This window comes from Polyodon spathula, chromosome 3 (assembly GCF_017654505.1).
Source record: "Polyodon spathula isolate WHYD16114869_AA chromosome 3, ASM1765450v1, whole genome shotgun sequence".
Taxonomy (NCBI): domain Eukaryota; kingdom Metazoa; phylum Chordata; class Actinopteri; order Acipenseriformes; family Polyodontidae; genus Polyodon; species Polyodon spathula.
The window spans coordinates 33,170,877-33,195,629 of NC_054536.1; the positions used below are offsets into that span (position 1 = coordinate 33,170,877).

At 39.6% G+C, this 24,753-nt stretch overlaps 1 protein-coding gene across 2 annotated transcripts in view; it reads left to right on the forward strand.

Annotated features, from left to right (window-relative positions):
* The window catches only part of LOC121313005 (collagen alpha-6(VI) chain-like), an 88,032-nt gene that overhangs the window by 20,764 nt on the left and 42,515 nt on the right, over positions 1 to 24,753 (forward strand). For both annotated transcript variants that reach the window (XM_041245082.1, XM_041245084.1), the window contains exons 7-21: positions 769 to 1,329; positions 1,879 to 2,436; positions 2,739 to 3,314; positions 3,703 to 4,281; positions 5,083 to 5,432; positions 7,236 to 7,314; positions 9,256 to 9,401; positions 10,545 to 10,637; positions 11,582 to 11,635; positions 17,557 to 17,628; positions 18,462 to 18,488; positions 19,809 to 19,853; positions 20,068 to 20,121; positions 20,935 to 20,997; positions 24,094 to 24,159. In XM_041245082.1, coding sequence (XP_041101016.1) covers positions 769 to 1,329; positions 1,879 to 2,436; positions 2,739 to 3,314; positions 3,703 to 4,281; positions 5,083 to 5,432; positions 7,236 to 7,314; positions 9,256 to 9,401; positions 10,545 to 10,637; positions 11,582 to 11,635; positions 17,557 to 17,628; positions 18,462 to 18,488; positions 19,809 to 19,853; positions 20,068 to 20,121; positions 20,935 to 20,997; positions 24,094 to 24,159 — 3,323 coding nt within the window. The remainder of the gene's footprint in view (positions 1 to 768; positions 1,330 to 1,878; positions 2,437 to 2,738; positions 3,315 to 3,702; positions 4,282 to 5,082; positions 5,433 to 7,235; positions 7,315 to 9,255; positions 9,402 to 10,544; positions 10,638 to 11,581; positions 11,636 to 17,556; positions 17,629 to 18,461; positions 18,489 to 19,808; positions 19,854 to 20,067; positions 20,122 to 20,934; positions 20,998 to 24,093; positions 24,160 to 24,753) is intronic.

The window sequence follows — 24,753 nt, forward strand, 5'->3', positions numbered from 1 at the left end:
GGCATGATACAATTGCTTGTATTCTTCATTAGGCATTTGTAACTGGTGGGTATTCGCAGGGTGTGGGTACTCACTAATAGACGGTAGAGAAATTGGAGAAATTGTATTTGCTGTGCCACACATGATTTATTTACAATAATTTTTATTCCAGTATCAGGTAACTGCCACTTGGGTACCAGCAATGGTAAGCCCCAGTGTGAAAAGACATACAAACAAGCTCAAGCAAAATAATTAATGCAGAACAAAACACAACTAATAAAAAAAAAGCTGGCCTAGAAGCGACCGAACGTTACCTCCATTTAAAGGAGGGTCCTGCTCCAGGAACCTACTGCACTCAAATAAACTGGTGAGATTAGTGTCCCCTAATTAATCCCTATTTTACAGTTGTGGTTATCCCAGTCTACACACGTTGATAACTTGTTGATCAGCTGGTTCACACACGCAGCCGTGAGGGTTCTCCACAGATTAATCTCCAGGCTTGTAAAGACAAAGAACAAAGGACTGGCTTTTCTAATCCCTTTTAAAGCATGTGGGATTCTAACCCCAGCCCTGCCATATTTAAAACAAACTTACATTTTCAAACTAAACAAACTTTATTTACAAAACCAACATCAAAAACACATTATTTACATGTGCAGGGCCTGAGCCCTGCCATAGTATTCTTCAGAGAAGACAGAAAGGTTTAGCTAAAAAACCTTGAAAGTGAAATGAATGAATAAATATAATTAATATGACCTTATTAGTGCTTGTTCTTCTCTGTCCTTGCAGGATGTGTGGAAACAGAACAGGCAGATATCTACTTCTTAATAGATGGGTCTGGCAGCATTTACCCACAAGACTTCTTGGACATGAAAAAATTCATAAATGATATGATCCGTATGTTCAGAATTGGATCAGACAGTGTTCGGATCGGTGTGGTCCAGTACTCGGTCAGTCCAAGAGTGGAGTTCATGGTCACTCAGTATACCACCAGAAAAGGCTTGGAGATGGCTGTCAAAAACATTCAGCAGCTAGGAGGAGGCACCAATACTGGATATGCACTGACATCTATGAACAAGCTGTTCAGGACAGCAGCAAGCAGCCGCCAAACCAAGGTACCTAAGATTCTCATCACCATCACAGATGGGAAGTCACAAGACGAGGTTGATGAAGCGGCTAGGAACCTCAGAGGAGAAGACATCACAATTTATGCCATTGGAGTACGAGATGCAGATGAGACTGAGCTGCTGGAAATATCAGAATCACCAGAAAAAATGTTTTTCGTTTACAACTTTGACTCATTAAACATCATTAAGAATGAAGTTGTCCGAGATATTTGCTCACAGGAAGGTAAGATTGAATGAATGAATACCTATATATGAAAATGTGTGATAAATGGCATATTTAATTTTACCACAATATTTACGGTGCTATCTACTATGTACATTAAAACATTTATCCCAATAATGAATGGAGTTAAATATGCCAGAATAACACTTAGCTAAATAGGGTAAAGCCACCTTGTGCTTGTACTGTACATACTGTACAAAAATGCATGGTGCACTTTAGGGAAAAGAAGCACCTTCCCTCCCCCCAAAAAATGTTAATTGCTGTCATCGCTTTTTCAGGGAAAACTCTAGTGAGACATTAGGCTGATGGTAGATTTCCATTCAGACTCTTTAAAAGGAAGATTGATTCCTGGATATTCTAGATCCCATAAAGTAGAACAGGGAGACTTTTAATATCTCACCTTCAAACCTTTTAATGATCAAAACAGTAGCAAATCATAATACCAAAGCCCATGAATACATAAACAAGTTATTTTCAGACTTCCTTCCAATATAATTTGTTATTGTTATTAGCAATGTTAAAGAGTGGTAAATCTACTTTCTTTTACAGCATGCAAAACAATGGAAGCAGATATCATGTTCCTTATTGACAGCTCAGGGAGCATTCAAAGAGAAGATTATGACAAGATGAAAATGTTTATGGAGTCCATAGTTGAGAAATCTGAGATTGGCTTTGGTAAAGTGCAGGTTGGGGTCGTCCAGTTCAGTGATTCCACGAAAGAAGAGTTTCAGCTTAATAGGTTTTTTGATAAAGCAAGACTGAGACAATTAATCAATGATTTACAACAGATTGGGGGTGGAACATTAACTGGGAAAGCACTGACATTTGCATCTAAGTATTTCGACAGTTCAAAAGGCGGACGCTCTCACGTGAAGCAGTACTTAATTGTCATTACGGATGGAGAGGCTCAGGATGCGGTTGCCAAACCAGCACTCGCCCTGAGAGACAAAGGAATCGCAGTCTATGCTATCGGTGTGCTCAATGCCAACAGCTCCCAGCTTTTAGAAATTGGAGGATCCCAGGACAAAGTATACTCTGTAGCGAACTTTGACGACCTCAAGTACTTAGAAAAAACAATACTCTTCGAAATCTGCAGTCCCGCAAATGGTAAGTGACATCTGTCATGCACAGAGCATCTTGTTGTTAAATCAGCTGTAAATATATCTTTTTTTTATGATTCGACAAAATATACACTTTAGAAGATTATATTAAGCCATGATTCATGTTTCTAAGAGATTTGTATCGTGCGGAGATCTAGTGACATAAATTGTATACATATAATACAATTTAAGATTTTTTAAAAACTTACATCTCAAAAATATACTTGGAGTGCATGTAATGTGTACGTTTGCAGTCACATTTAATTCTAATTAAATGGAAATAATTATTTACTGTGCTGCTTTCTACAGACTGTAAGAGGACTGAAGTAGCTGACCTGATCTTTCTGGTAGATGGTTCAAGTAGCATTGACCCAGAGCAGTTTAAAAGCATGCAGAAGTTCATGATGTCTGTGGTGAACAGTTCAGAAGTTGGAGAGAAGAAAGTGAGATTTGGAGCGGTCTTGTACTCCAATACTCCTGAAGAAAAGTTTCTATTAAACCAGTACTACACTAAAGCAGAGGTACGGAACGCAATTTCTAATATGAAGACAAAAGGAGGAGAAACTTACACGGCCAATGCCATGCTTTTCGCCCGAGACCGGTTCGCTCAGGCCTATGGTGGACGCAAAATTAGTCAGGTTCCCCAAATACTGATAGTGATCACTGATGGAGAAGCCACGGACAGAAGTGACCTGCCTGCCATGTCCATGGCTGTGAGAGAGGAAGGCATTAGCATTTATGCTGTTGGAGTGGCAAACGCCAATACACAAGAGCTGGAGGAGATGGTCGGAGGGAAGGAGAAGGTCTTCTATGTTGACAATTATCAAGCTCTTGAAGAACTTCACAAAAACATCTCAAAGGTTCTTTGCAATGAGTCCAAACCAAGTATGTAATTTTCTGCTGACTTATGCTTGTTCAAATTATACTTTTATTTATTTTTTAGAAACGTACCTGTCTGATGTATTTATTTAATTGAGAAATTGTGGGTTTAACTTAACTTGTGTATTTTACACTTTTATGTCTGGTTTTAAAAACCCTGATTAGCACTAATTTACCTAAGGTAACATTATGTAGTACAAGATCAGACCCTGATCTGGCTGTGATTAACTAGAGGATGTTTTTAATGGCTTGATAATATTGTGTTGGTATTTATTGTATTCACCAGGAACCAATCAGGGATTAGCCTGCATATATGGTCACTGAAACTGTAAATTGTAGTCAATAGATTGTTCACAAAAACATGAATCTCAATTAATTCTCTCTTTTTTTCCAGTTTGTGAAAATCAAGAAGCAGACATTGTCATGCTGATTGACGGATCACAAAGCATCTCCCAAGAAGATTTCAAGGTCATGCAGCAGTTCGTGAAGGAGGTGGCGAGTGGTTTTAAAATCGGAAAGGAAGACGTCAGATTTGGTGTTGCGCAGTTTAGCACTAACCCACAGAAAGAATTTTATCTAAACGAACTGTACTCCATCGTTGCTATAAAGGACAGGATTGATAGCATAAAGCAGTTGAAGCAAACAACCCATATCGGGAAGGCGCTAAAGTTCATCCGGTCATATTTTCAACCATCAACAGGAAGCAGAAAAAGCCAGGGCATCCCACAGACTCTTATAGTCATCACTGATGGACACTCCCAGGACTTGGTGGATGAAGCTGCAGGCGCTCTGAGGAATGAAAATATCGAAATCTTTTCCATTGGTGTGGGCTCCATCAACTCTTTCGAGCTCTTGCAGATTGCTGGGAAAGCTGAACATATGTTCGCAGTTAAGAACTTCAAGGAACTAGAAAACATGAAGAAGAGAATTGTTCGTAATATATGTGACCAAAGTGATCAACCTAGCCACCAAGGTAAGTGACTTCTCCAAGTTTAGATAGTTTAAGTAGCATAATGGAAATCATTTAGATTAAGTAAGCTTTTCTTAGGAAGGTATTGTGATACAGACCTTATCCACCCTACCTAAATAATGTATGATTAGTGCAACATGCATTTGCAATTTATCCAAGGTTTGATGCATGACTCATGTTATTACAAATTGTTTAATTTTTTCTTAATACTTCACAGGCCAATATAACCTGGCCTGGTAGTCTGAATAGTGATAAATACAAGTCTGGTCTATTTAGGTAAAATAACTTGTATTCATCTTTGAATTCCCTGAACAGCCTGTACATGTAATATGATGTTCTTTAAAACCAATGTTGTCCCTAGTCGCAGGAAGTGTAATGTAAATATTGTGTTTTATAATTGTTTTATATGTCTGTTCAACAGTTTGTTATACAATTTACAGATCTACCTTGAGTCTTTTGTGTATGTTTCAGATTTGTTTTAAATGAATGAAATGCATTTTGGAGGATATTATAATCCCCTTTATATCTGCAGATATTAAGCAATCAAGTTGAATTAAAAAAAAAAAAAAAAAAAAAAAAAAGAAAGCATTGGCGTACCTGCAAAGGACGCTGAAATCAGGCATACTTGGTGATCATTTTTAAAAACACCTCACTTCTGAAATTCAGCTTAGAGTCTCTTGTCAGAAGTAAGCATGGTAAATAATGATCAATACAGACACAACAACAAGGAATTATACAAAACAGGTAAGAACTAAAAATGTTCAGAGAATATTGATTGTTTTATTTGCTATTTCATGTTTTCAGCCTGCACCGTCGATGTTGCTGTAGGGTTTGATATTTCAAGGCGGGCCAGATTCCAAGGAATATTCAGTGGACAGCAGAAGCTGCAAGTGTACCTCCCTGAAATAATGCAGAAGATTTCAACCATAGCAACAATTAGCTGTGCTACTGACTCCCAGATAGTTATGCACCTGGGTTTCCAGATCACCACAGACGCTGGACAGGCCATTTTCGAATCAAAATTTGATAAATACAATGAAGATATAATTAACAATCTGATCGCATTGCAGACCAAAGAAGCTACGTACCTCAATGCAGCATTTTTACAGTCCTTTCTGACCAAATTCAACAAGGAATCAAAAGCCAAAGCAAAGGTAAAACTCAGTACATTACCAATTCTCACTTCAATTGTTGTTCCCTTGGTCCATTTTTGCAAATGTGGAAAACGGCAATACAAAATTGCAAAAACAAAAACACTTTTCAAAACAAAGATATAAAATAAAAGGTGGCCAATACAGGGGTCAAGCGCTACATCTGCTATAAGGAGGGTCCTGCTGTTGAAGTGCACGAGCTACACATCCCTCACTCTACTGTATGAGGATCGCTCTCGATTCCCCCTGCTGTCAAAGTACACACGCTACACATCCCTCACTATACTGTATGAGGATCACTCTACACGCTACACACCCCTCACTATACTGTATGGGGATCTCCCTAAACTAACCGGCCTCTATGGCATGGACAAGTGCCGGTTTCACACACTGCGACTCGGGTTGCAATATGGTTATTTTCTTTATTTGTATTCGCTTGCTCCCTTGAGTATTAAAGGCTGCCTCTTTGAGTGCTGTTTAGCATCTTTTTGTTTGGTCAGATGCTCCTCAGGGCCCGCTGCTCAGCCAATAAGGGATTCATGGTCAGCCAAACCTGGCTGAGTCCCATGTTCAAGCAAATGACTCCCCTGGAGGGCCCAAGCTGCAGCCTTGCATGCACCAAGAAGCCCATGACAAGCCTGCCCCTGACGCAAATAGCAATATAGAACAAGGAAAAAAGGCACAAGTATTGTTCTTTGTTTAGACTATCAGCATCAGTGCATACAACATGACTCCAAAACTCTAACGTATGTACTATATATATATATATATATATATATATATATATATATATATATATATATATATATATATATATTTGATAATTGATATATATTATAGGGGTGTTCGTAAGTCTGAATATCCATAACTTTACCAAAATTATTTTCTGGTTTGCCGCCCGATAGATGAAATTGGGAGTTACCGGCTAATCTATTATGTCAATCGTGATGACGTGATACAGGTAAACATACCAATGCAATACGCATATGGTTATGTCACATTGATATTTAGAAATGTTTAAAAGTGTACGACATGGTACAATTTGATGTAAATCCACACATTAGCTACTATGACCCAACTGTAGCACAAAACCCAATTATAAACATCCAGGAAAACCTGGGTTAATGTAATGCTTGTTTTTATTTTAAACAAAGTGCATTCATGCAGCTTACTCAGTCATTCCGAGTCCTTTGGCTTGAAAACAAACTAAACTCTGTTTAAAACTAAAATATTCCTAGTTAAATTGCCTGCATTTGCTTTGAAATCAGCCTCACCTCTGTCTGGATGCATTTGTTGTTACAGTACATTTTCACTAAGACCAGCATGCGGCTTATGAGTGCTTTATCAAAATCATCAGCAGCAGCATTGCATAGATCTGTTTTTACTGCCGTGCTGCCTATCGCCTGTTGGATTATTTTCTTGGCCTCATTTTTTAATATCACTGACAATTTCTCAAAACCGTATTCCCATTGCTATGGTTAATACCACTGTCAATATTCTTAATGTTTTCTTTCAATTGCAAGTGGATCACGTTTGTGCTTCCCCATTCTCAGGAGGTTAGTGTTGTGTTTTTTTAAACTGGATTCTGATTGCATTGTAGGCATGCTTTAGTGATTGCTACTTCCGTCTCAATGTGGGATGTTTGGTTGGCTGGTCGATTCGTAAGTTTGGTGTTGAGAACTCTCAGGTTCTACTGTAGTATGTCCCCCTCCCCCTTGATAGAAGCCCTTATTCCATTTATAGGTTTATGTTTTACGGACATAACAGGGTGTTAGTGACTTTCACTCACATACAGTCTTGTTACAGGTGCTGATAGTGTTCTCAGACGGACTAGACGATGTGGTTGAGAGACTAGAGATTGAATCTGACAACCTGAGACGAGAAGGTGAGATGCACCGTTATGTTCAATAAATGAATAATATAAATGTATCCTATATAATAACAGCAACATTTAAATAAAAGGATAACTGTTAGCTGTGTAAATGTGAATCACTGAAAGCACTCATTTTAAATGGCTAGTTTTTGTGTGATGATTTGAGGTTCCTTTTTTTGGTCAGAAAGTACCTTGTAGTCATGGTGTAGATAAGAAATTATATTTAAATGGTCTAAGCAATGATGAAATAGGCCCATAACAGCAAAAATGTTTTTGCTTTGAAATATCCACTTTGAGTGTTTTTTAAAGAAAAGTATGAAATCAAACAACAAACTCTGTTTAAGGAACCAATGCTGAAAACCCAGACTTGATGAAATGTTTCCATTTTTTAAAACAATGTGAACACAGCTTTTGTTATATATATCTCACAGTTATTTAACATTCAGAATCTTTTCCAGATGTTCTCTTAAGTACAAGCAGATGCAGTGCCTTACATTATAAATAACAGCTGTGCTAGATCTAAATGTTTAGCAATTTGTTTTAGTTATAGTATGACTATTGAAATAACAAAAATAGATTTGGCTCCAAATGTGTCTACAGATGGAGCAGCAGATCTTGATATTTACACCGCTAGACAGGAACTGTTAACTGTAGAGCTATTTGTGTTGTGTGCCTGTAACAGCTAGGATGTTGGTTTATTTGTTCACATTTCACAAGTAACAAAGTACTTGGCCATGTGACAGGCTGATCAGGGTAAAGAGACTCAGAGTCAGAAAGTGCAGGGAAAATAAAATACTTTAATTAAACAAAATATACAAAACAAAAGGCACAATGGCCAAACAAAATGAACAAACACAAAACATTATTAACAACAAATTCTATACACAAAATACACACCCATAAACACTCACTCACTCACTCACTCACTCACTCACTCACTCACTCACTCACTCACTCACTCACTCTCATAAACACTCACTCACTCACTCACTCACCAACTAGCACTCCCTTTTATAGAGGTGTTGCAGCTAATTGGGCAATTCACACCTCATCAGCTGCAGCACCTTTCACACATTCCTCACACAAACTCATTAACTCAGATCCACACAGCAGACTCACATCCACTCTAAACACCACAAACACACAAAGACAGGCTGCACCCTGTCACAGGCCATTAGAGAAATGTGTGTGTTTTTTTATAACTTGATTCCGGATAGAATATCAGATCATGTTCCTTATAAAACCATAGTAACAGATTGTGTAAGCAACCACTGCAACCATGATTATGCACAGTACAGCTATGGCCAAAAGTTTTGCACCCCCCTATAGAATTAACTCATTTTGCTTCATAATGTTGAATGAAACCTAACGTAAAACTGACAAAAATTGAAAAATTTGACATTTTAATATGAAATACTATATTACTATTATGGTTTTCGAATTTTGCAGTAATATCTAGTAGTTAATTTGATTACATGATAAATAAAAGATCTAAATTATGTTCATACATATATGTTTTTAATTATCCTAAAATTTTAGCTGTTGTAAAACTCTTAGCCATAGCTGTAGATGTGCAATACAAGCATGGTGGCAAACTACAGACATTAAACATGATAAACTTTGTCACATTTTTTTAATAGAAGGGGATTAGAACTCTTGCAGTTCAGTTGGGATTTGAAAATATAGCCAAGTTTCCTCAGCAAAGACTTTTAGTAGGCTACATAAACTGCAAATATCTGTTACATGTAGCCCATTCATTATCTTATACTATCTTATATCTTATACTTATCTAGCTTATCTTATACTATATGAATGCCATTTCAAACCTATGTAGCCACTTCTATCTACTTTACAATAGGTGATTCCTAGTGTTTTTTTTAAATCATCGACCTATTTAATGCTTTTTAATTTACCACTGAAAACCCCTTTTTTTCTATTTATGATTTGTGACAGGAATACATGCATTGATTACAGTTGCTTTGGAAGGCGCAATAAATGCTGATGAACTCCAAAGTATTGAGTTTGGAAGGGGCTTTGGCTATAAATTGCCGCTCACCATTGGAATGCAGAATGTTGTCAGTTCAGTGTTTAAAGAACTTGTAAGTATACATTTAGTACTAGAATGTAGGATCAATGTTTGTGGGTATAATCTATTTTTTATTAGTTAGGGGCTCCTCAAACACCCCTGGTATCTAAGTAAGGAGACCCTTCTTAGACAGGACTGGAGGAACTGCACCCCTTTCATCTACTTCCTGTCAGAGCCTGGTGCTCTGTCAGGATTATGGGGTCTCTCCCGGTCCATGTGTTTTACCCTTGAGGCAGCAGGGAAGAAGGTGACAGCAAGCTGGAGATCTGAAACTTTGAAGAACCTACTGCATTCCTCTAGGCATTTGCTGGGACATGAGTTTACATATTTGTGACCTTGTAGTTACATAAGCACAACAAACCTGAACAATCACCCCCACCATTAATTCCTGTGCCTCTCTCAAGTAGAGACTACCAATGTGTGGTGGTTTTGTTATGTAGAATACAGTCCATCAAGAATAGACCATCAAACGTATTTCCCTTATGACATTGTAACCTGCATGCCAGAATGTGACTACCCAATGTTACCTTGGGTAAGGTAGTCCAAGATTAATGCTAATCAGGGTCTGTGAAATCAGACAATACAGTACTGTAATCATTTAAATTAAATTTAAAGTTACTTGGTATTCTGGTATTCAATAGCTTGGCGTAGACTGAAACGCCATCTTGCACCTCAGTAATACTAGTACAGGCAACTGGGCAATCGTTTGTGAGAATGACAACTAGGTCAACTAAGCTCCTAAATATATTTAAACTTAACTATAACAATATGCTATTTTTACTGTAAACAAAATTCCTTTCATTGTCTTTTTAACACACAAGTGAAAAAAAAAAACTTAGAAGAACCTATGCCATTCTTGTAGACAATAAAAAACAAAAATAAAGGAGAAAGTTGTTAAAATGTGGTAAAGCTGGCCTTTATTTGTCCTCTAAGCAGCTGTTTACACTGCTATTACTTTGTGAGGATTCCTCCATTTCTAAGAGAGAAAGGGATAAAAGCAACTAGTCAGCATTATCCACTTTCCCTGCCCTGCAGCCATTTCTTTCCCCATTATCAGGGTTGAGATCAGATAAACAAACCTTCCCCAAAGCTATCAATGCTGTCTGGCTTTCACTTTCCATGGGTTTCTAACATGTTTTTTGTTATTACGTTACAGGACACGGTTTCTGAAAGGGAGTGCTGCAATGTAATCTGCAAGTGTATTGGCCAAGAAGGAGTGCGTGGCCTCAGGGGAGCCCCAGGATTCAAGGCAAGACCGCAGGAATATGGTCACTGTTTTTGTCAAACCTGTTCATTAAGATCCCCCATGGGTTACACTTCTAGTTCCAGTTCATGCATGCTAGAGGGCTTTATAATCACATAGTACATGATCATAGAAATCAACAGGAATATACCCAAATGCAATCAGAAAGGTCCCCCTTATCTGGCTAGTTTATATCATTGTGTTAGTTTGAATATATTTCATATTTTAAATATTAAAAAAACAAACATTAAACCTAACATTTAGCATAGGATGTATTATTATTATGTATTAGTCCATTTGTTGATTTAACATACAATGTTAGAAAAGTATATAACATATTTACAGAGCTGTATATTGCTATAATATAGCCTTCCTGTTTAGTTTATCTTTTGCTGATGCTTACATTTGTACTGCACCCTGTCCTGGCGTCTGCTGGACTCTGGCTGATGAATGTGTTCTCATGAGAGCTTTTCAAATGTTACAGAACAGTCATGTTGACTTTATTGAAGTGTTTTCTTCTGCAGATAGGTAAATCATGCTGCAGTTGATATCTGCAGCGCACTGCATTCCTTTAAAAGATCATTCCATTAGTCATTCACACATTTACAATATAACTTAAGTCTACAATACAATAAGTCTCCTTTGACTCCTTTGACTTTCATATCATCTCACACACTTTGTTGTTAGTCTTGCTTCTTCACCTGTAATTTTGCAGTTTCAAACATGCTGATTTAATATCAAATCAGTTAAGCCTCACCCAATACTTGCACTCTAATTCTATTCACCCAGTTTGTCTTGCCCCACTCAGTCCCATGCTAACCTATTCCAGGTCACACATTCTCATTGCATTCTGGTCAAGGTTTATTGCCACCAAAGTGTTCACACACCCGCACACAAAAAAGCATGCTAATTTTGTATTTCGTTAATTTTTGTTTTGTTTTGTTTTTCAGGGAGCCACAGGTCCAAAGGGGTCTCCCGGGCACCCAGGCGAAGAAGGGGAAGTTGTAAGTGTGTTCTTACTAAGGGAAATGTAATTTTGAGCAGGATCATGTAGAGGAATTGATGGCAAGTGATGTTAAATGGCTAAGTCATGTTAACAGTGTATAATATAGACAGTCTAAGACTAGATAGTTTTTGCTGAATGCCATTTAGGCAGCTTTATAGTTGTATTATAACATTGTCACAGTCTTAGCCAGTTAGGTTCCGGGAGGTCATGATAGATTGGTGTTTTAGAATCTTGAAGCTGAAAAGTGATTCAGTAGTACTGTGCAATATTATTACTGTGCAAAGAAAAAAAAAAAGCTGAAGAAAAGTAAAACAAAATGGAAAAGATAAATACATCTATAATTTTAATGATTAAAATATGAATAGATTTCCTGTTTCTAATCACAGTTGGCAATTGGGGTTGTACACATCTCTTAGGTGGTTTATGAAAAAAATGACAGTATAAATTAGTTAATATGAAAAAAGGTCATTATTGAAACATTAGTGATATTGCTTTTATTAGAAAATTAGAAGGGTCTTTTAGTAAACCGGAATCATATAAGTCGCTCAGGTATGCTCTCTCGTGACACTGTTTAGAATTGCGTCAGACAGTGTTGTTGGAATCTAAAGAAAAAGTCTTGTCGAAAAGAAATATTTTTGTTTTATTAAGATGGCAGATAAATGTGGACCACCACTTAGCAACAGGCCTGTGTTAGGATTCCAGATGTAAAATATGGACAAGAAAAGTATGCAATGCAAAGGGTTGAGAGTTTAGAAATGCAGTTTTATGTAAATAAAAACACATATTGCCACCTGCTGGTTGAAGTTTAATAGTACAACAATAAAATGCAGCAGTTTTTAACACTTTGGGACAGGTCTATTGGCATGTGCTAGAATAGCTCTAGTTATAATATAGACACTATCTCAGGAAGGTTTTATGCCTATAATATTCACACATTTTCTTAAATATGACAGTGTTGAAAACTTCAACTTTTTGATGTTTCTTAAAAAAAATAAAAACAGAAACATTATTTGGAAAATACAGAGATATACTCAAAGTTTTGTATAATTGCAGCGATGTAACAGGCAGTTTTCTGTGATACACTGTCGTTAGGAGTTCTGACCCCTGTTAAAGCTCATTACCACACATGCAGATGAGCCTGGCTCTTTTGCATAGTGGTTAAGACCCTGCCTTGTACACAGATTCCTCTCTATTATACATTGATAACATGCATGTTTAGTTGTCTAAAAATGCATTAAGGAGTGAGGCAGACAGCTTGTGTGCCTGCAGCTGTTCACTGGTTACTTACAGGGGCTTGACTAGTGTAGTATAAAAGAGGTTTGATTTGAGGAACGGGGGTGCTTGTGTAACAAGGAATTAGAGACATAAAGCTGGACAGCTTGAGAAGAAAATAGCTGGACAAGACGTACGATGTAAAACACTCTGAACTCTCACGTCTCACCGGGTCAGGCCGCATACGCAGCGCTGAGTGGCTATTGAGAATGAGAGACAGAACAAATAAGGACAAAGCTCTCAGTCCAGGTCGTTAGCCAGGCGAAGTCTCTTAGCTGCTGGTCGAACAAGGAGAATGAGAAGACAAACATAAAAGACACTCTCGATGAGAGACATAAAAGACAAAGGGATAGATCCGTCACTACTCAGTGCAGCATCCTCAGGCAGTGTGGCTGACAGCTGGGTGGCGTGAAGAGTTAGGATAAAGTGTCTTGGGTCTGTGTTGGAGAGATGAAAATAGAGACCCCCCCCCAGCCAGAAGGGGCAGAAAGGTGCTCGGACCTGAAAAGAAACTAGGGAGATGGGATAGCAAGGTTGTGGCCTTGATGAGGCTAGTGCGTGAGCTGCGGCAGAATAGTTGTGGCCAGGGGTCCCCTCTAGCCGGCGAGGAACCGCCGGGGACGGCAGTGACTTGGGCAGGAGGCCGACCCGGTCGGTCAGAGGAGTGAAATACTTACCCCCCAAAAGAAGGAACCCCGGCTCCCTGCAGCACTGCACCGTAAAGATAGGGAAGAGACTGCTGAGCCGCACTCATAGATAAAAGAAAGCTGTAAAAAATAGAAAATACTGGGAGAGGTTAGTATGATGGGCTGTGCTGTGGAGAGGTTTCCTATTGGGAGGAAACCTCTAGTCGACCTGGTGGAGAGGGTGCCTCCACCAGGCATACTAACAAAGGACTTTTGAGCTGCTACAATGTCTGAAGGGGAGGATCTAATGTACAACTCGACTGCTGAAGAGGACCAGCGCCCCATGTTTTTTATCAGGTGCTGATTGACTCCTGCTCGTGCTGCAGATGTGGCTGCTCTGATCCGGAAGGAATGAGAGGAGTAGAGACTTGAGGATAGCCCAGTCTGAGTCAGGAGGAAGTTGAGGTGAGAGAAAAATCAATGTCTCGAAGGAAAATCAATGTCTCGTAATGATTGTGTTCTTGAGAAGTCAATAAAATGAGGATCTGTAGGAAGACAGGAAATCTTGGAGGCAAGGTATTTGGTTAGTGCAGAACTAGGACAGAGAGAAGAGTCAATTTTTGAGAATTGAACGTACTGACCCTTACGAAGCTGATCTGTTTTGGAAGATCTGATAAAGAGAATGTAATGTCCCCCAGGAATTTGGGTGAGGTCAGAGCACCACAATCCTAAGGCTGGGAAACTTGCGGATATTGGCACAGAGAAGCATAGTGCTAAGCATAGTGTTTCCATAACAATGTAATCGAAAGGAGTGAAGTAACCGCGGCAAAGAGTGGAGATGAGGAGAAGAAGAATGTCCAAAGAAATGGGCTGTCTTGAAATGGAGTAAGGAGAGAGGCTCTTCTCCATGCCTCGAATCGACAGGTGAACCTCAGGTATGGAAAGGAGTGGGGGATGAAGGACTGGACTGAAGGAGAAACTGATACTGAATGCCTGCTAGGTAGTTTCTGATGGAGGAAGGAGCAAGATTGTGAGACAGCTTGAATTATGATTAAAGGCTAGCAGGTGTTGAAGATTAAAGGAAGTGGGACAGATCCAATTCTGAGCATAGAATGTGGTGAAGGAAGACCAAGTGATAGAATAAGAAGAGCAAGTGGAAGGGGCTAAGGCATTTATTTATTAATTTTTATAAAGTTTTGGGCTGACTGAAGGAGGCCGGTGAGTGAGGAGTTTAGTGGAACCCAAGTTGATTGAAAGGCAAAAACTTGCCACGGGTTGGGGTCTGCTTCTGGGACCAGGCTGAAACTTGTGGACCATCACACAACCTCCACCATGTTTAACACTGGGCATGGTTCAAAGACTACCAGTTGTATTCCCCTTGATGTCCTGTTTTTTTTTCCTCCCAGTTAATCATCTGATGCTGTCACGGTAAGTTCACAGGGAGGACTTTGTTCCTTCAGGAGTCCTGTAGAGGAAGGTGTCACAAGAGCACTTAGACATATAACTTCCAAGGTCAGCTCATGGAATGGACAGGAGCAGCCTTTTCTGAGGTTAAAGATTAAAGAGTGAAGGATATCTATTGATATAGGGAGCCGGGAAGGAGCAGAAAGGGGGGATCTTGAGGATCTCTCTGAGTGTCACGTGAACTGATGGGATGGAAAGGAGTGTTGGGGAAGGAGACGGTGTTGACGCGGTAGAAATACTGAATTCTGGAGATGTAGGCTTTAATGGTACGGGGGCTAAGAGAAGCGAATCCCTTGCATGGGCGATGGAGGCTAGAATCTGATGCTCATTAAATCAGTAATTAGTTTTGAGTGCAGAAAGTTGTAAATGTTTTCATCTGGTGCTGAATGATGATTTGGTTGCTGGGGCTAAGGCTGTAGCCATGTATTGGTGAGCAGATTGCAGAAGGTTGGAGAGTGTTGTATTTAGTTGAATAGTAGATGTAGGTGTTGTGAAGTTTGGTGAGGGCTGAGGTGGCAGTTGGAGCTGAACGAATATATGAAATCGACTGCTGAGGAAGTTCAGCGGTTTTTTGCGCATGATTCTGGAAACAAAGGCAGAGAGATGAGATGCCGACCATCCTCCTGGAATGGAAAAGGTGAACTCACATTAAGAGATTTGGGTTTCACAAGTCCAGTCATTCTCCTAATAGTGGAACTCATAATCATAATCAAGACAGATTTCCAGTCTCATACCACGTCTCTCAACATGTACTAATGCTTGTAGTCTCTGAGAGGATGAGAGGATATATGACTAAATTGCTGAAGGAAAGCGGGAAGCTCTGGAAGAGGGCATTTGTAGATTTAAACAGTAAACTAAAGCAACTTTCGCATGCTGCAATAGTGAGCAGATCTGAAGAGGGAGCCAAGATTTGCTGTAGATAGGAGCTATTAACAGTAGAGGCGAGATCTGCTGAACAGGCAGAGATCTGAGGGAGTAAATGTTGTAATGCTGTTAGTAGTGTGCAGTGGCCTGCAGTAGAGAGCGGAGAGCCACTGAATGCGTTGGAAATTGTTATTTGAGAGTTAAGTTAAGTTTTTTTAGATGATGTCAGAGATGGGGCTGCCTTTGGACAGAGATGAAGAATGCATAGATCTGATGCCGCTGCAGAACCTGAGAGGATGGGAATGCATTGCTCTGAGGCTGCTGTAAAACCTATTGATTTGATCAGGAGCAGTCTATGAGTTTATAGTCTATTGCGGTGTAGGAGGAAGCTTTGACTGAAATGTTGAAAATCGTAGGACTGTGACTGGTAGCTCAAATTGAATGAAATGGACTTTGAAAGTTGTATTAAGTGCCTTGATGAAGTTGGGGCAAATGAGGAAGAGCAAATCTGGGAACAGGAAGGTTGCAGGAATGACCTGAAGCAGGGAAGCTGGAAATTAATGTGCTGGTGGATTCTTAGCATCTCAGAAAGCTGATAAGCTTCATGACCAGGTCCTCGAGGGGAGGGGTTTGGATTTGAAGAATTCAAGTTAATATATGTAGCAAAAAGGTTGAGGTAGGAAGGGACAGAGAATCCCTCGGAGTGAAAACGAACTGCAGGAATTAATAGAAAGTTTGGAGTGTGCGGGATTCGCAACGATAGCAAACCAGCTTAAATTATGTATAGCTTGTGGTGTTATGCTGCCATCTAGAGGTTAGATTGAAATTGAAACTAATGGCTTCAGTGAAGCAGGGTATATTTTGTTATTGCAATTAAAATCCTTGTTTGTGTATACAACATTTGCTTTAGAACGGTTAGTGATGTATATAAATAAGTTAACATAGGTCTACAAGAGGAGCCTGTAGTATTTAGATGTCACAATTCGGCGAGTTGAACTCGCTCTCACGCTGCAAAAGCACATCATAAGGAGCCAGAAGATTGCATTACTAAAGCACAGGCTCAGAGTGCCTGTCGAATCTGCCTGGTCGCCGTGGCAACATACCACTTGCAGTAGAACTCAATGAAGCATATCAGTGGTAACCATGGTGTGTGAGGCGCCGGTGGAACAGAGTTGTAGTACAGCAGTGTCATTGGAGCCAGTCTTTCTGCTGAAAACGCAGACCAATTTGAGTAATGAAGCTGCGCTTTGAACGACTCTGTAGCTGGGCTGGAGAGTGGATGGAGCAGGAAAGATTAACGTTGGAGCTCCTGCAGCTGAATGGAGAAGCTGAATGATGGGAAGAATCACCTGAGCAGGTAGGAAAATAGTTGATAAGGAGCAAGGTTTTAAATATTAAGCGAAGGTGTTAAGTTGAAGCACGAATGCGCGTTTGCTGAATGCTGCCCCCGCTGAATGCTGCTAGAGAAGCCGAATACAGCTATAAAACTTGGAAGCTCGGCGAGGGAGCTCTGCGAGGGAGCGCTGTCTACAGCGTCCACCTAATTACACCTAAAGGTTAACATAATCTGTCTTTATGGAATAAAAAATTCTAATTTCTGATGGATTAGAGTGCACAGGATGTGGAAACACAGGAAACATATTAGGCCTAAAATGAACAAGTACAGAGATTAGTGGTGTTCTTTCTTTTTCAGGGTGAAAGGGGTCCTCCTGGTCTTATTGGGACTCAAGGTATTCAAGGGTGCCCTGGTGAAAGAGGTCCTAAGGTGAGAACACTGATGCACAACATGTCTCCAACTGTATGACAAGTGGCATTACTCTGCCATTCACCTTCAGTGGTATTCCAAATCCTGTTATCCTGGGATAGCACGACATGACACAAAACTAAAATCACAAACCATCCCTTTCCCGCACAGCACAGCCTGCCATTGAATACCTGATTGGGTTTGAGTCAGAATCAGACCTGAATATAACTGATTTTTTATTATTTACTTATTAATATTATTTGGGAACCAGAATAAATACACTGAGAGTCATAGGTTTTTGTCAGCGGTGCCCGGATGCAGCAAGTGTACTCAAAGACAATTGTCTCCCTGCCTTTGTATAAAGACCTGGTCTTGAAGATTGTTCATGGATGGAGGTGCCCTGTAGTTATCACTTTTTGTTTGTATCATTATTGAAAACTTACTGAATGAACATTAATCACCGGGGAAACAGATCAATTTTTCTGAAGTGTATGCATGACATTATGTACTGCAAAAGAAGTGCAATTTGATTTGTACTGATGTTGTGGAAACCGTCATACAAGGCTGCTGCAGATTAGGCTTATAAGTCTTGATGCTTTAGCTGCTTAATAATACAGCCAAAATATGCAAAATCAATTACTTCATAACAGTGCTTTAACCATATTTAATGTACTATTTAATATTATACATACATACTGTATACCTGTAGGCATAACTCAAATGCTACAGATTACGTATTTAAACATAGTTCACTTAGGCAAATAAATCTGTTATGTCAGTGCTAGTAGTAAGGCATGTATTATGATTTCTTGTATTTCTTTACACATGTTCCTTTCTGTAATATTTTGTTGTAGGGATCAAGAGGCTACAAGGCAGAAAGGGTAAGTACACCTCCTGGAAACTACAGATTCTATTGTTTGGTAGAGTATATTCTACTCAGTTTCAGAAAGCATATAGTATCTTGAAAACCTAACATGTTTTCCAGTAGTTCTGTTGTCTTTTCTTTTTATATGTCAGTATATCTGTGTAACTGCTCACCTTTTAATTCATTTAACTTGAACATTGCAAATAAATTCCCCTTTAAATACTTTTATAACCTCTTCATTATAGTATGCTGAGTATTTTTAATCTCCAGCTATATTCAGCTTAATCACACTGTTAACGTCATTACCAGAACAGCAATTCCTTTAAAATTACTAGACAGTAATAATATAAAACTGGGATAAATTGCTGACAAGAAAAGGGCAAACCACACTTTTAAAAATATGCTTTTTAAAGGACTGTGGATTTGACACTGCTGCATTTGATGAAGAATCCAGTCATGTACAGAACCACGTTCTAAAGCAGAGTTATAACAGATAAGCCAAAAGAACACCTCACCATACCTATGAAGGTTAATCAAATCTGCAGCCAAACGATGGGGTGAATTCGGCACTGCTATCAGTTGAAGACTGTGTATTCGACATGTAATCCAATCCCAGGTTAGCTCCAACTCCAGGTACTCTTCAATCACACATAAGGAGGACGTGGTGTTGTTGCAAGGGTATTTTTTATTTTTCAGGTAACTGCAAACATCAAGCCCAGAAGCAATCCATAGAAAGCAAACAGGGTTACAAAAAATGCTGCAGCAATTTTATATTACATTTTCTGTACTGCACAATACAGATTTTTCACACGTTGCTGTCAGAAGTTTAAATAGAAATATATGAATATAAGTTTGAATATGTATATAATTTTATACAATACAAATATGCCATGCACAGATTTATCTAGATACATGTATTTATCATAATGACATTTATGTTAAAGAATATAAATAAACATAAAATTGATTCAGTGCAAATCAAAACTACAACCCTCCCTGTGAAAATGAATCCCGGAATGACTTTTTTCATTGCAGACAGGATCTTTGCATTTTTACCTGTTTTACCAGTTTTATCCTAAACAGAAGATGTCAGTCTTATATAAAAAAAAAAACACAGTAATATAAAATAATGTAAAGAAATATTTCAAAAGAATATTGTTGAGAAATATTGCAGGTTAACACTGACTCTTATAAGTTTACACCTCTATCAGAATCAGTGACACAATCCAGAATTCCAAAGGTCTGGATTGAAAGGTACAGTTATATTTTACATTTTCTCCTCTGTCACATATACCTGTGTCTAACAAACATTATGAACTGTCTGCAATTTGAACAGGGTGAAGATGGAGATGATGGAATAGATGGGGTGGACGGTGAGAAGGTGATTATTTCCATGAAGCACTGCTTTAAATGCTTAATATTTGTACAGTTCACAGCTTTTATGTATGTGAGATGAGGTTCAAAGCTTTATAACTGCTTGTGCAAACAAAATAGTAGCTTTTGCGCAGAGGTTAAGACGTTCGCTTGTGGCGTGCCTCTGCTCTGTCACAAATGTATGTAGTAATACTGAACTATTGTTTTATTTTTTCAAACAGGGGTACCCTGGATTACCTGGACTTGCTGGTGAAAGAGGCAGCCCTGGAAACACAGTAAGTAGTATTATGTTCTACTGTAGAAATACTGATATTCAGCATGTGTTTATAGTATTATACATGGCACAAATCCTATATCGGAATACTGTATGTAGAATGTATATGAGGTTAGGACTTTCCCAAGTTATTTTTTGGGATAGTTAAGACCCTATGGAAAAGTTGGCAGCGATTCAGATATAGCAAGACCCCTGAATAGTTTAAACTAATGTTGCTATTACTACTACTATGACTGCTACTATGACTGCTACTACTACACTAGCTCTTAGAAGGACCTGTTTTACAAAGCAAGCAGTTATTATTATTATTATTGCACTGAGCAATTTGAGCTTGGCCTGGGGTGATCAAATATTTTTGAAATCCATGTGAGAGACACAAACCAAGTGAAAGCTATTAAAAGCTCCAGCATTTATAGTTTAGGGGAAAAAAAAAACCCCCCCCCCCCCCCCCCGCCTCCAAAAAAAAAAAAAGCCCTTTGATTTAAAGATTATATTTAGATTATGTGTTATTGCAGTAAAATCCATGATGCAACACAATAATAGACTTGAGAGGATGTATTTTATGTTTAGTATGCAGTATTTTAACTTGTATATTAATAATAAAGCAGAATAAAATAAATGTATAGGATGGCAAGCTTTTATGTCTGTTATAATGACACTCGCAGCGCTTAAAGTTAACTTCTACTCCTGCCGGTATTACCCACATACACAGGCTTTCATTGTTATGTACAATATTAGAACAACAAAAGGATTACATTATCACATGTTTAATTTAGACTTCTTGTTTTTTGTGTTCACTTTTTCTTTATTTTAGGGCAGAAGAGGTGTGAAGGGAGAGCCTGGAGACAGAGGGAAGAACGGTCTAAGAGGAGACCCTGTGAGTGAATTAGTTTAATACTGTACTATAGTGTATATACACTGACCTGTTTGTCTTCTGTCCTTTAAGGAGCCATTGTTTTTTTGAGACTTCTAGGTGGGGGTAATTAAAACCCTAAAAAAAATCAAGAAATTATCAGCAGTAGTTCCTGGGCAGGGGTGGAGTGGATTAAAAAGGATTAGTAGACATTGAGTGCATACTTTTTTTTTATTTTTTGATATTGTGATGGTGTGTCTGCCTTCACTTTGCTAATTTAATTCATAGACATACATGTATTGAATGCTTACAGTATTCTCCTACTGTCAGCATAAAACAAAGTAATTTAAGAAATTAATGTATTTTACTATTTCTGTGAGTTTTGTCCAGTTCGGCTTGGATTTTGGTGTCCAACACAATTTTTGTCAGAGCTTCAGTTTCTTCCACTGTCCAGATTTCCACAGTGAAAAACTGGGACTTTTTTTTTTCTTCAATTCACTGACGCCATAGCAACTGTGAAGCCTTTAAAATTACAGTAACATAGTAACACTGTAACAGTTTAAAAATTAAACATTGGTGAATTTATTGCAGCTCATAACAACTCATTATTTTCTTTACATGTTAAATGTACAAGAAGCCAGATTTAAAAAATTGATCAGCTATAACCATTTAAACATGGTATACACATAATCAGAATGATTAAACAAATAATCCATATACGTTATTGTTTATTTTATTTTTGAATAGCGCTAACACAGCCTAATGCATTAGTCTGCTATTAACTTGTAGAGCACACTGATGCAGTTTTGTATTTAATAAATAAAAATAAAATACAATAGCAAAACAATTGTACTGTTGCCAACCTGGGACAACAAATTAAGGCTGAAAATTGTGTCATCTCAGCATATCGGGCCGCTGGCCCACCCTCTCTCAATCTCCCTGAACTCTCATGGGTTCAAACACCTTCCCTCTCGGTCGCCAGCTCAGCTGTATTTTACTATTTTTGTGAGTTTTGTCCAGTTCGGCTTGGATTTTGCGCTTCCTGCAGCATGTGCAGCTGGGCCAACTGGACCTGCATACACAGCTCCCTGGGCCCCAGGGCCTCCCAAAAACTGTGGGCATAGGCCCTCCTGGTTAGTCCCACAACCACTGCCGCTAGTACCTTCAGTGGCTCCCCCGGCTTCCTGTTTCGACAGGCTGTAGGTTGCTCCCGATAAGGCGCTGCAAGGCACCCGTCAGTGCTCCATAGTCCAGCCTCTGCCCTGGTGCCAGGGTCAAGGCCTCCTCCATCAAGCCCATCGGCAATTGGAGGGCCTTTTCCCCCTCAGTCCAGCCCCCCAACTGCTCAACGAGTTTGAACTGGGCATGGAACGCCTCCCAGTCGGTCTTGATGTTGAATTTGGGTGCCTTTAGATGGTTACCCCCTCCACTCCCTCCCGTTGCTCCCACAGCCGTCAGCCCACAGGCCCTTCCACTTGACAGTAGTACCCCATGCGGAGTCTCTCTCTTCTCATGCTGCTCTTCGCGGGTGCTGCCGCTTCACCTCCACTCTGGTGTGGTCGCTTCTACACCCCCAGTTGCTTCATGCTGGCTGCCTTCACCAGTCGCCTCACTCTGGGTCCTGTCTCCTCCGTGGCTGCCACTCACTCGACCTCAGCCTGCATCTCAGCAACCTGTTCTCTGAGCCATCCCCTGAGGTTGCTTCCCCTTGGCCTCTCGACCTGTTCTGGAGGCAGTGTAATCTCCATCCCCGCCGGGATCCTCGCCTCCATTTCCTGCAGCATATGTTCCATAATCCCACTTTTGCACACCAATGTAGGGAGACTCACTCAGGATTTGCACGTTTGTGAATTAACTTTTTATTGAGCCAGGGGACTCTACACTGGTCAGGAAAAAGCGTGCTGCTTTACCAGCCAGTGGTACACTTACAGCTGAGCAGCGTAGTGCTACTCATACTGTGACAAAATAAACGAAAGTCCAAAGCACACTGTTTGGCCATGTGCTGCAACCAAATATGTGCAGTCTTTGGTTACTTTTTAATCCCGCCTCTCATTGACTCTCTTGGCTGTGTCTTCTGCTCTTCTTTCTGTTTTTACTGCAGCAGCAGCAGCAGCCCACTACATATCTCCACGTCCAGGGCACACTCCCGGTGCACCATCCACCAATCCCAAGCAGACATGGCTTCCCGCTCTCGATCCCCTGATAGTTGCAACACCTCGTCTCTTAGTTTGTAATAATAACATAATGCATAATTTTTTCGTAATTTTCTCAACATGGTGTTGTCCATTCTGCAAGTTCTTGTGTGCGCTAAAGATAGAGACAGTCCGATGCCAGTGACATTGGCTCTCATGTTTGGTACGAGGCAGCTGAGTGACTTGGAAGTGGAAGAGGAAGCTCTGCGGCTGCGCGTGCTGTGGGCTACAATAACAGATGATGCATCTCGACACAGGCAAAGATAAGTGATCAAGCCCGGGCAAATGTGGACGGATCTGTAGTTACAAAATAGATCCAGAGGCTAAAAATAAAATGTGAAATCTCTGAAATTACTGGGAAATTTTTATTTCCTTTTTTTACCCTGTGGTGGCTTTTAATTTATTTTTCTATGCATACTACTATTTCTTATACATGTCAGTGACAGTAAACTTGTATCACGATTACAGTACTCTTTCAAATAAGCTTGTTATGATTTTGAATGTGCGCTTCTTATGAACAGTATTATTCTCATTGCTTTGTGCCCCGGCACCTCTCTCTGTACAAATGAAGCATTAAGTGTATATATATATATATATTTATTTACACAAGGGAGAGGACGTGCCTCTACCCCTGCAAGCCAGTCCGGCGTGGCCGAGGGAGGTCCCCTGTCCCAGCAGTGTCGACACCAGGCCGGAATGCCCAGAGCTCCATCCGCTTGATCTGGCTCCCAGGTCGCAGCACAGCCAGGCACAGTCGCTTGCCTGGTCCCTTGCTCCACTCCTTTGCTAATAAGGAAGTTGAAACTGTTTAACCATATTAGATACCTCCATACGTGAATGGTTTTCTTTGCTACAGTTAAAGTATAGTTTCTAGTCTTTATATTGAAATACATTTCAAGATTTTTTTTAATCTATTGTTTTGATCTAGGGCATCCCTGGAACTGACAACATCGTGGTTGGTACCAAGGGGGTGAAAGGAAATCGTGGATTGCAGGTGCGTGGTGTTACGTTCTTCAGTTCTGGATTCATTTTAGATATTTGCTAAACTAGTTCTCAACCGATTTAGACTGAGTGAGTGACTGACTCCTTAGAAAAATCTAAGAACATGAACTGTCAACATAAAATCAAACACAATTGAGGCAGTAGTGGATGGTTATAAGATGCAGCACATTTGAAAGTGTTGGTGATTCACATGTTTCGTAATACAGGTGAGGATGAAAGGGTTACTAAATGTAGCCACAGTAATTGATTTACAGGCCTTCAGGGCCAGGCTTATCAAAAATGTTAAGTCATTGTGGCAGGGATGTATATAGTGTGGTGTGGGAATGTAAGGTTGGCAGGGATGTGGTTAAATCTGTCCTTGCCAGCAATCACAGGTGTGGCCATTCCTCAATTAGGTAGTTGATGCTAATTGGGGAGTGACCACATGTATAAAAAGATCCAGAAAACCTTTGTTTGTGGGAGGAGTCAGTGTGATTTATTTTTTTATATTGTTTTGAAACTTTATAGGGAAGGCGAATGCCCAGCTTGTTTTGTTTTGTTTGAACATTTGTTTTGGCCTTCGTGCCGTGTTAATTTGTTCTCGTCT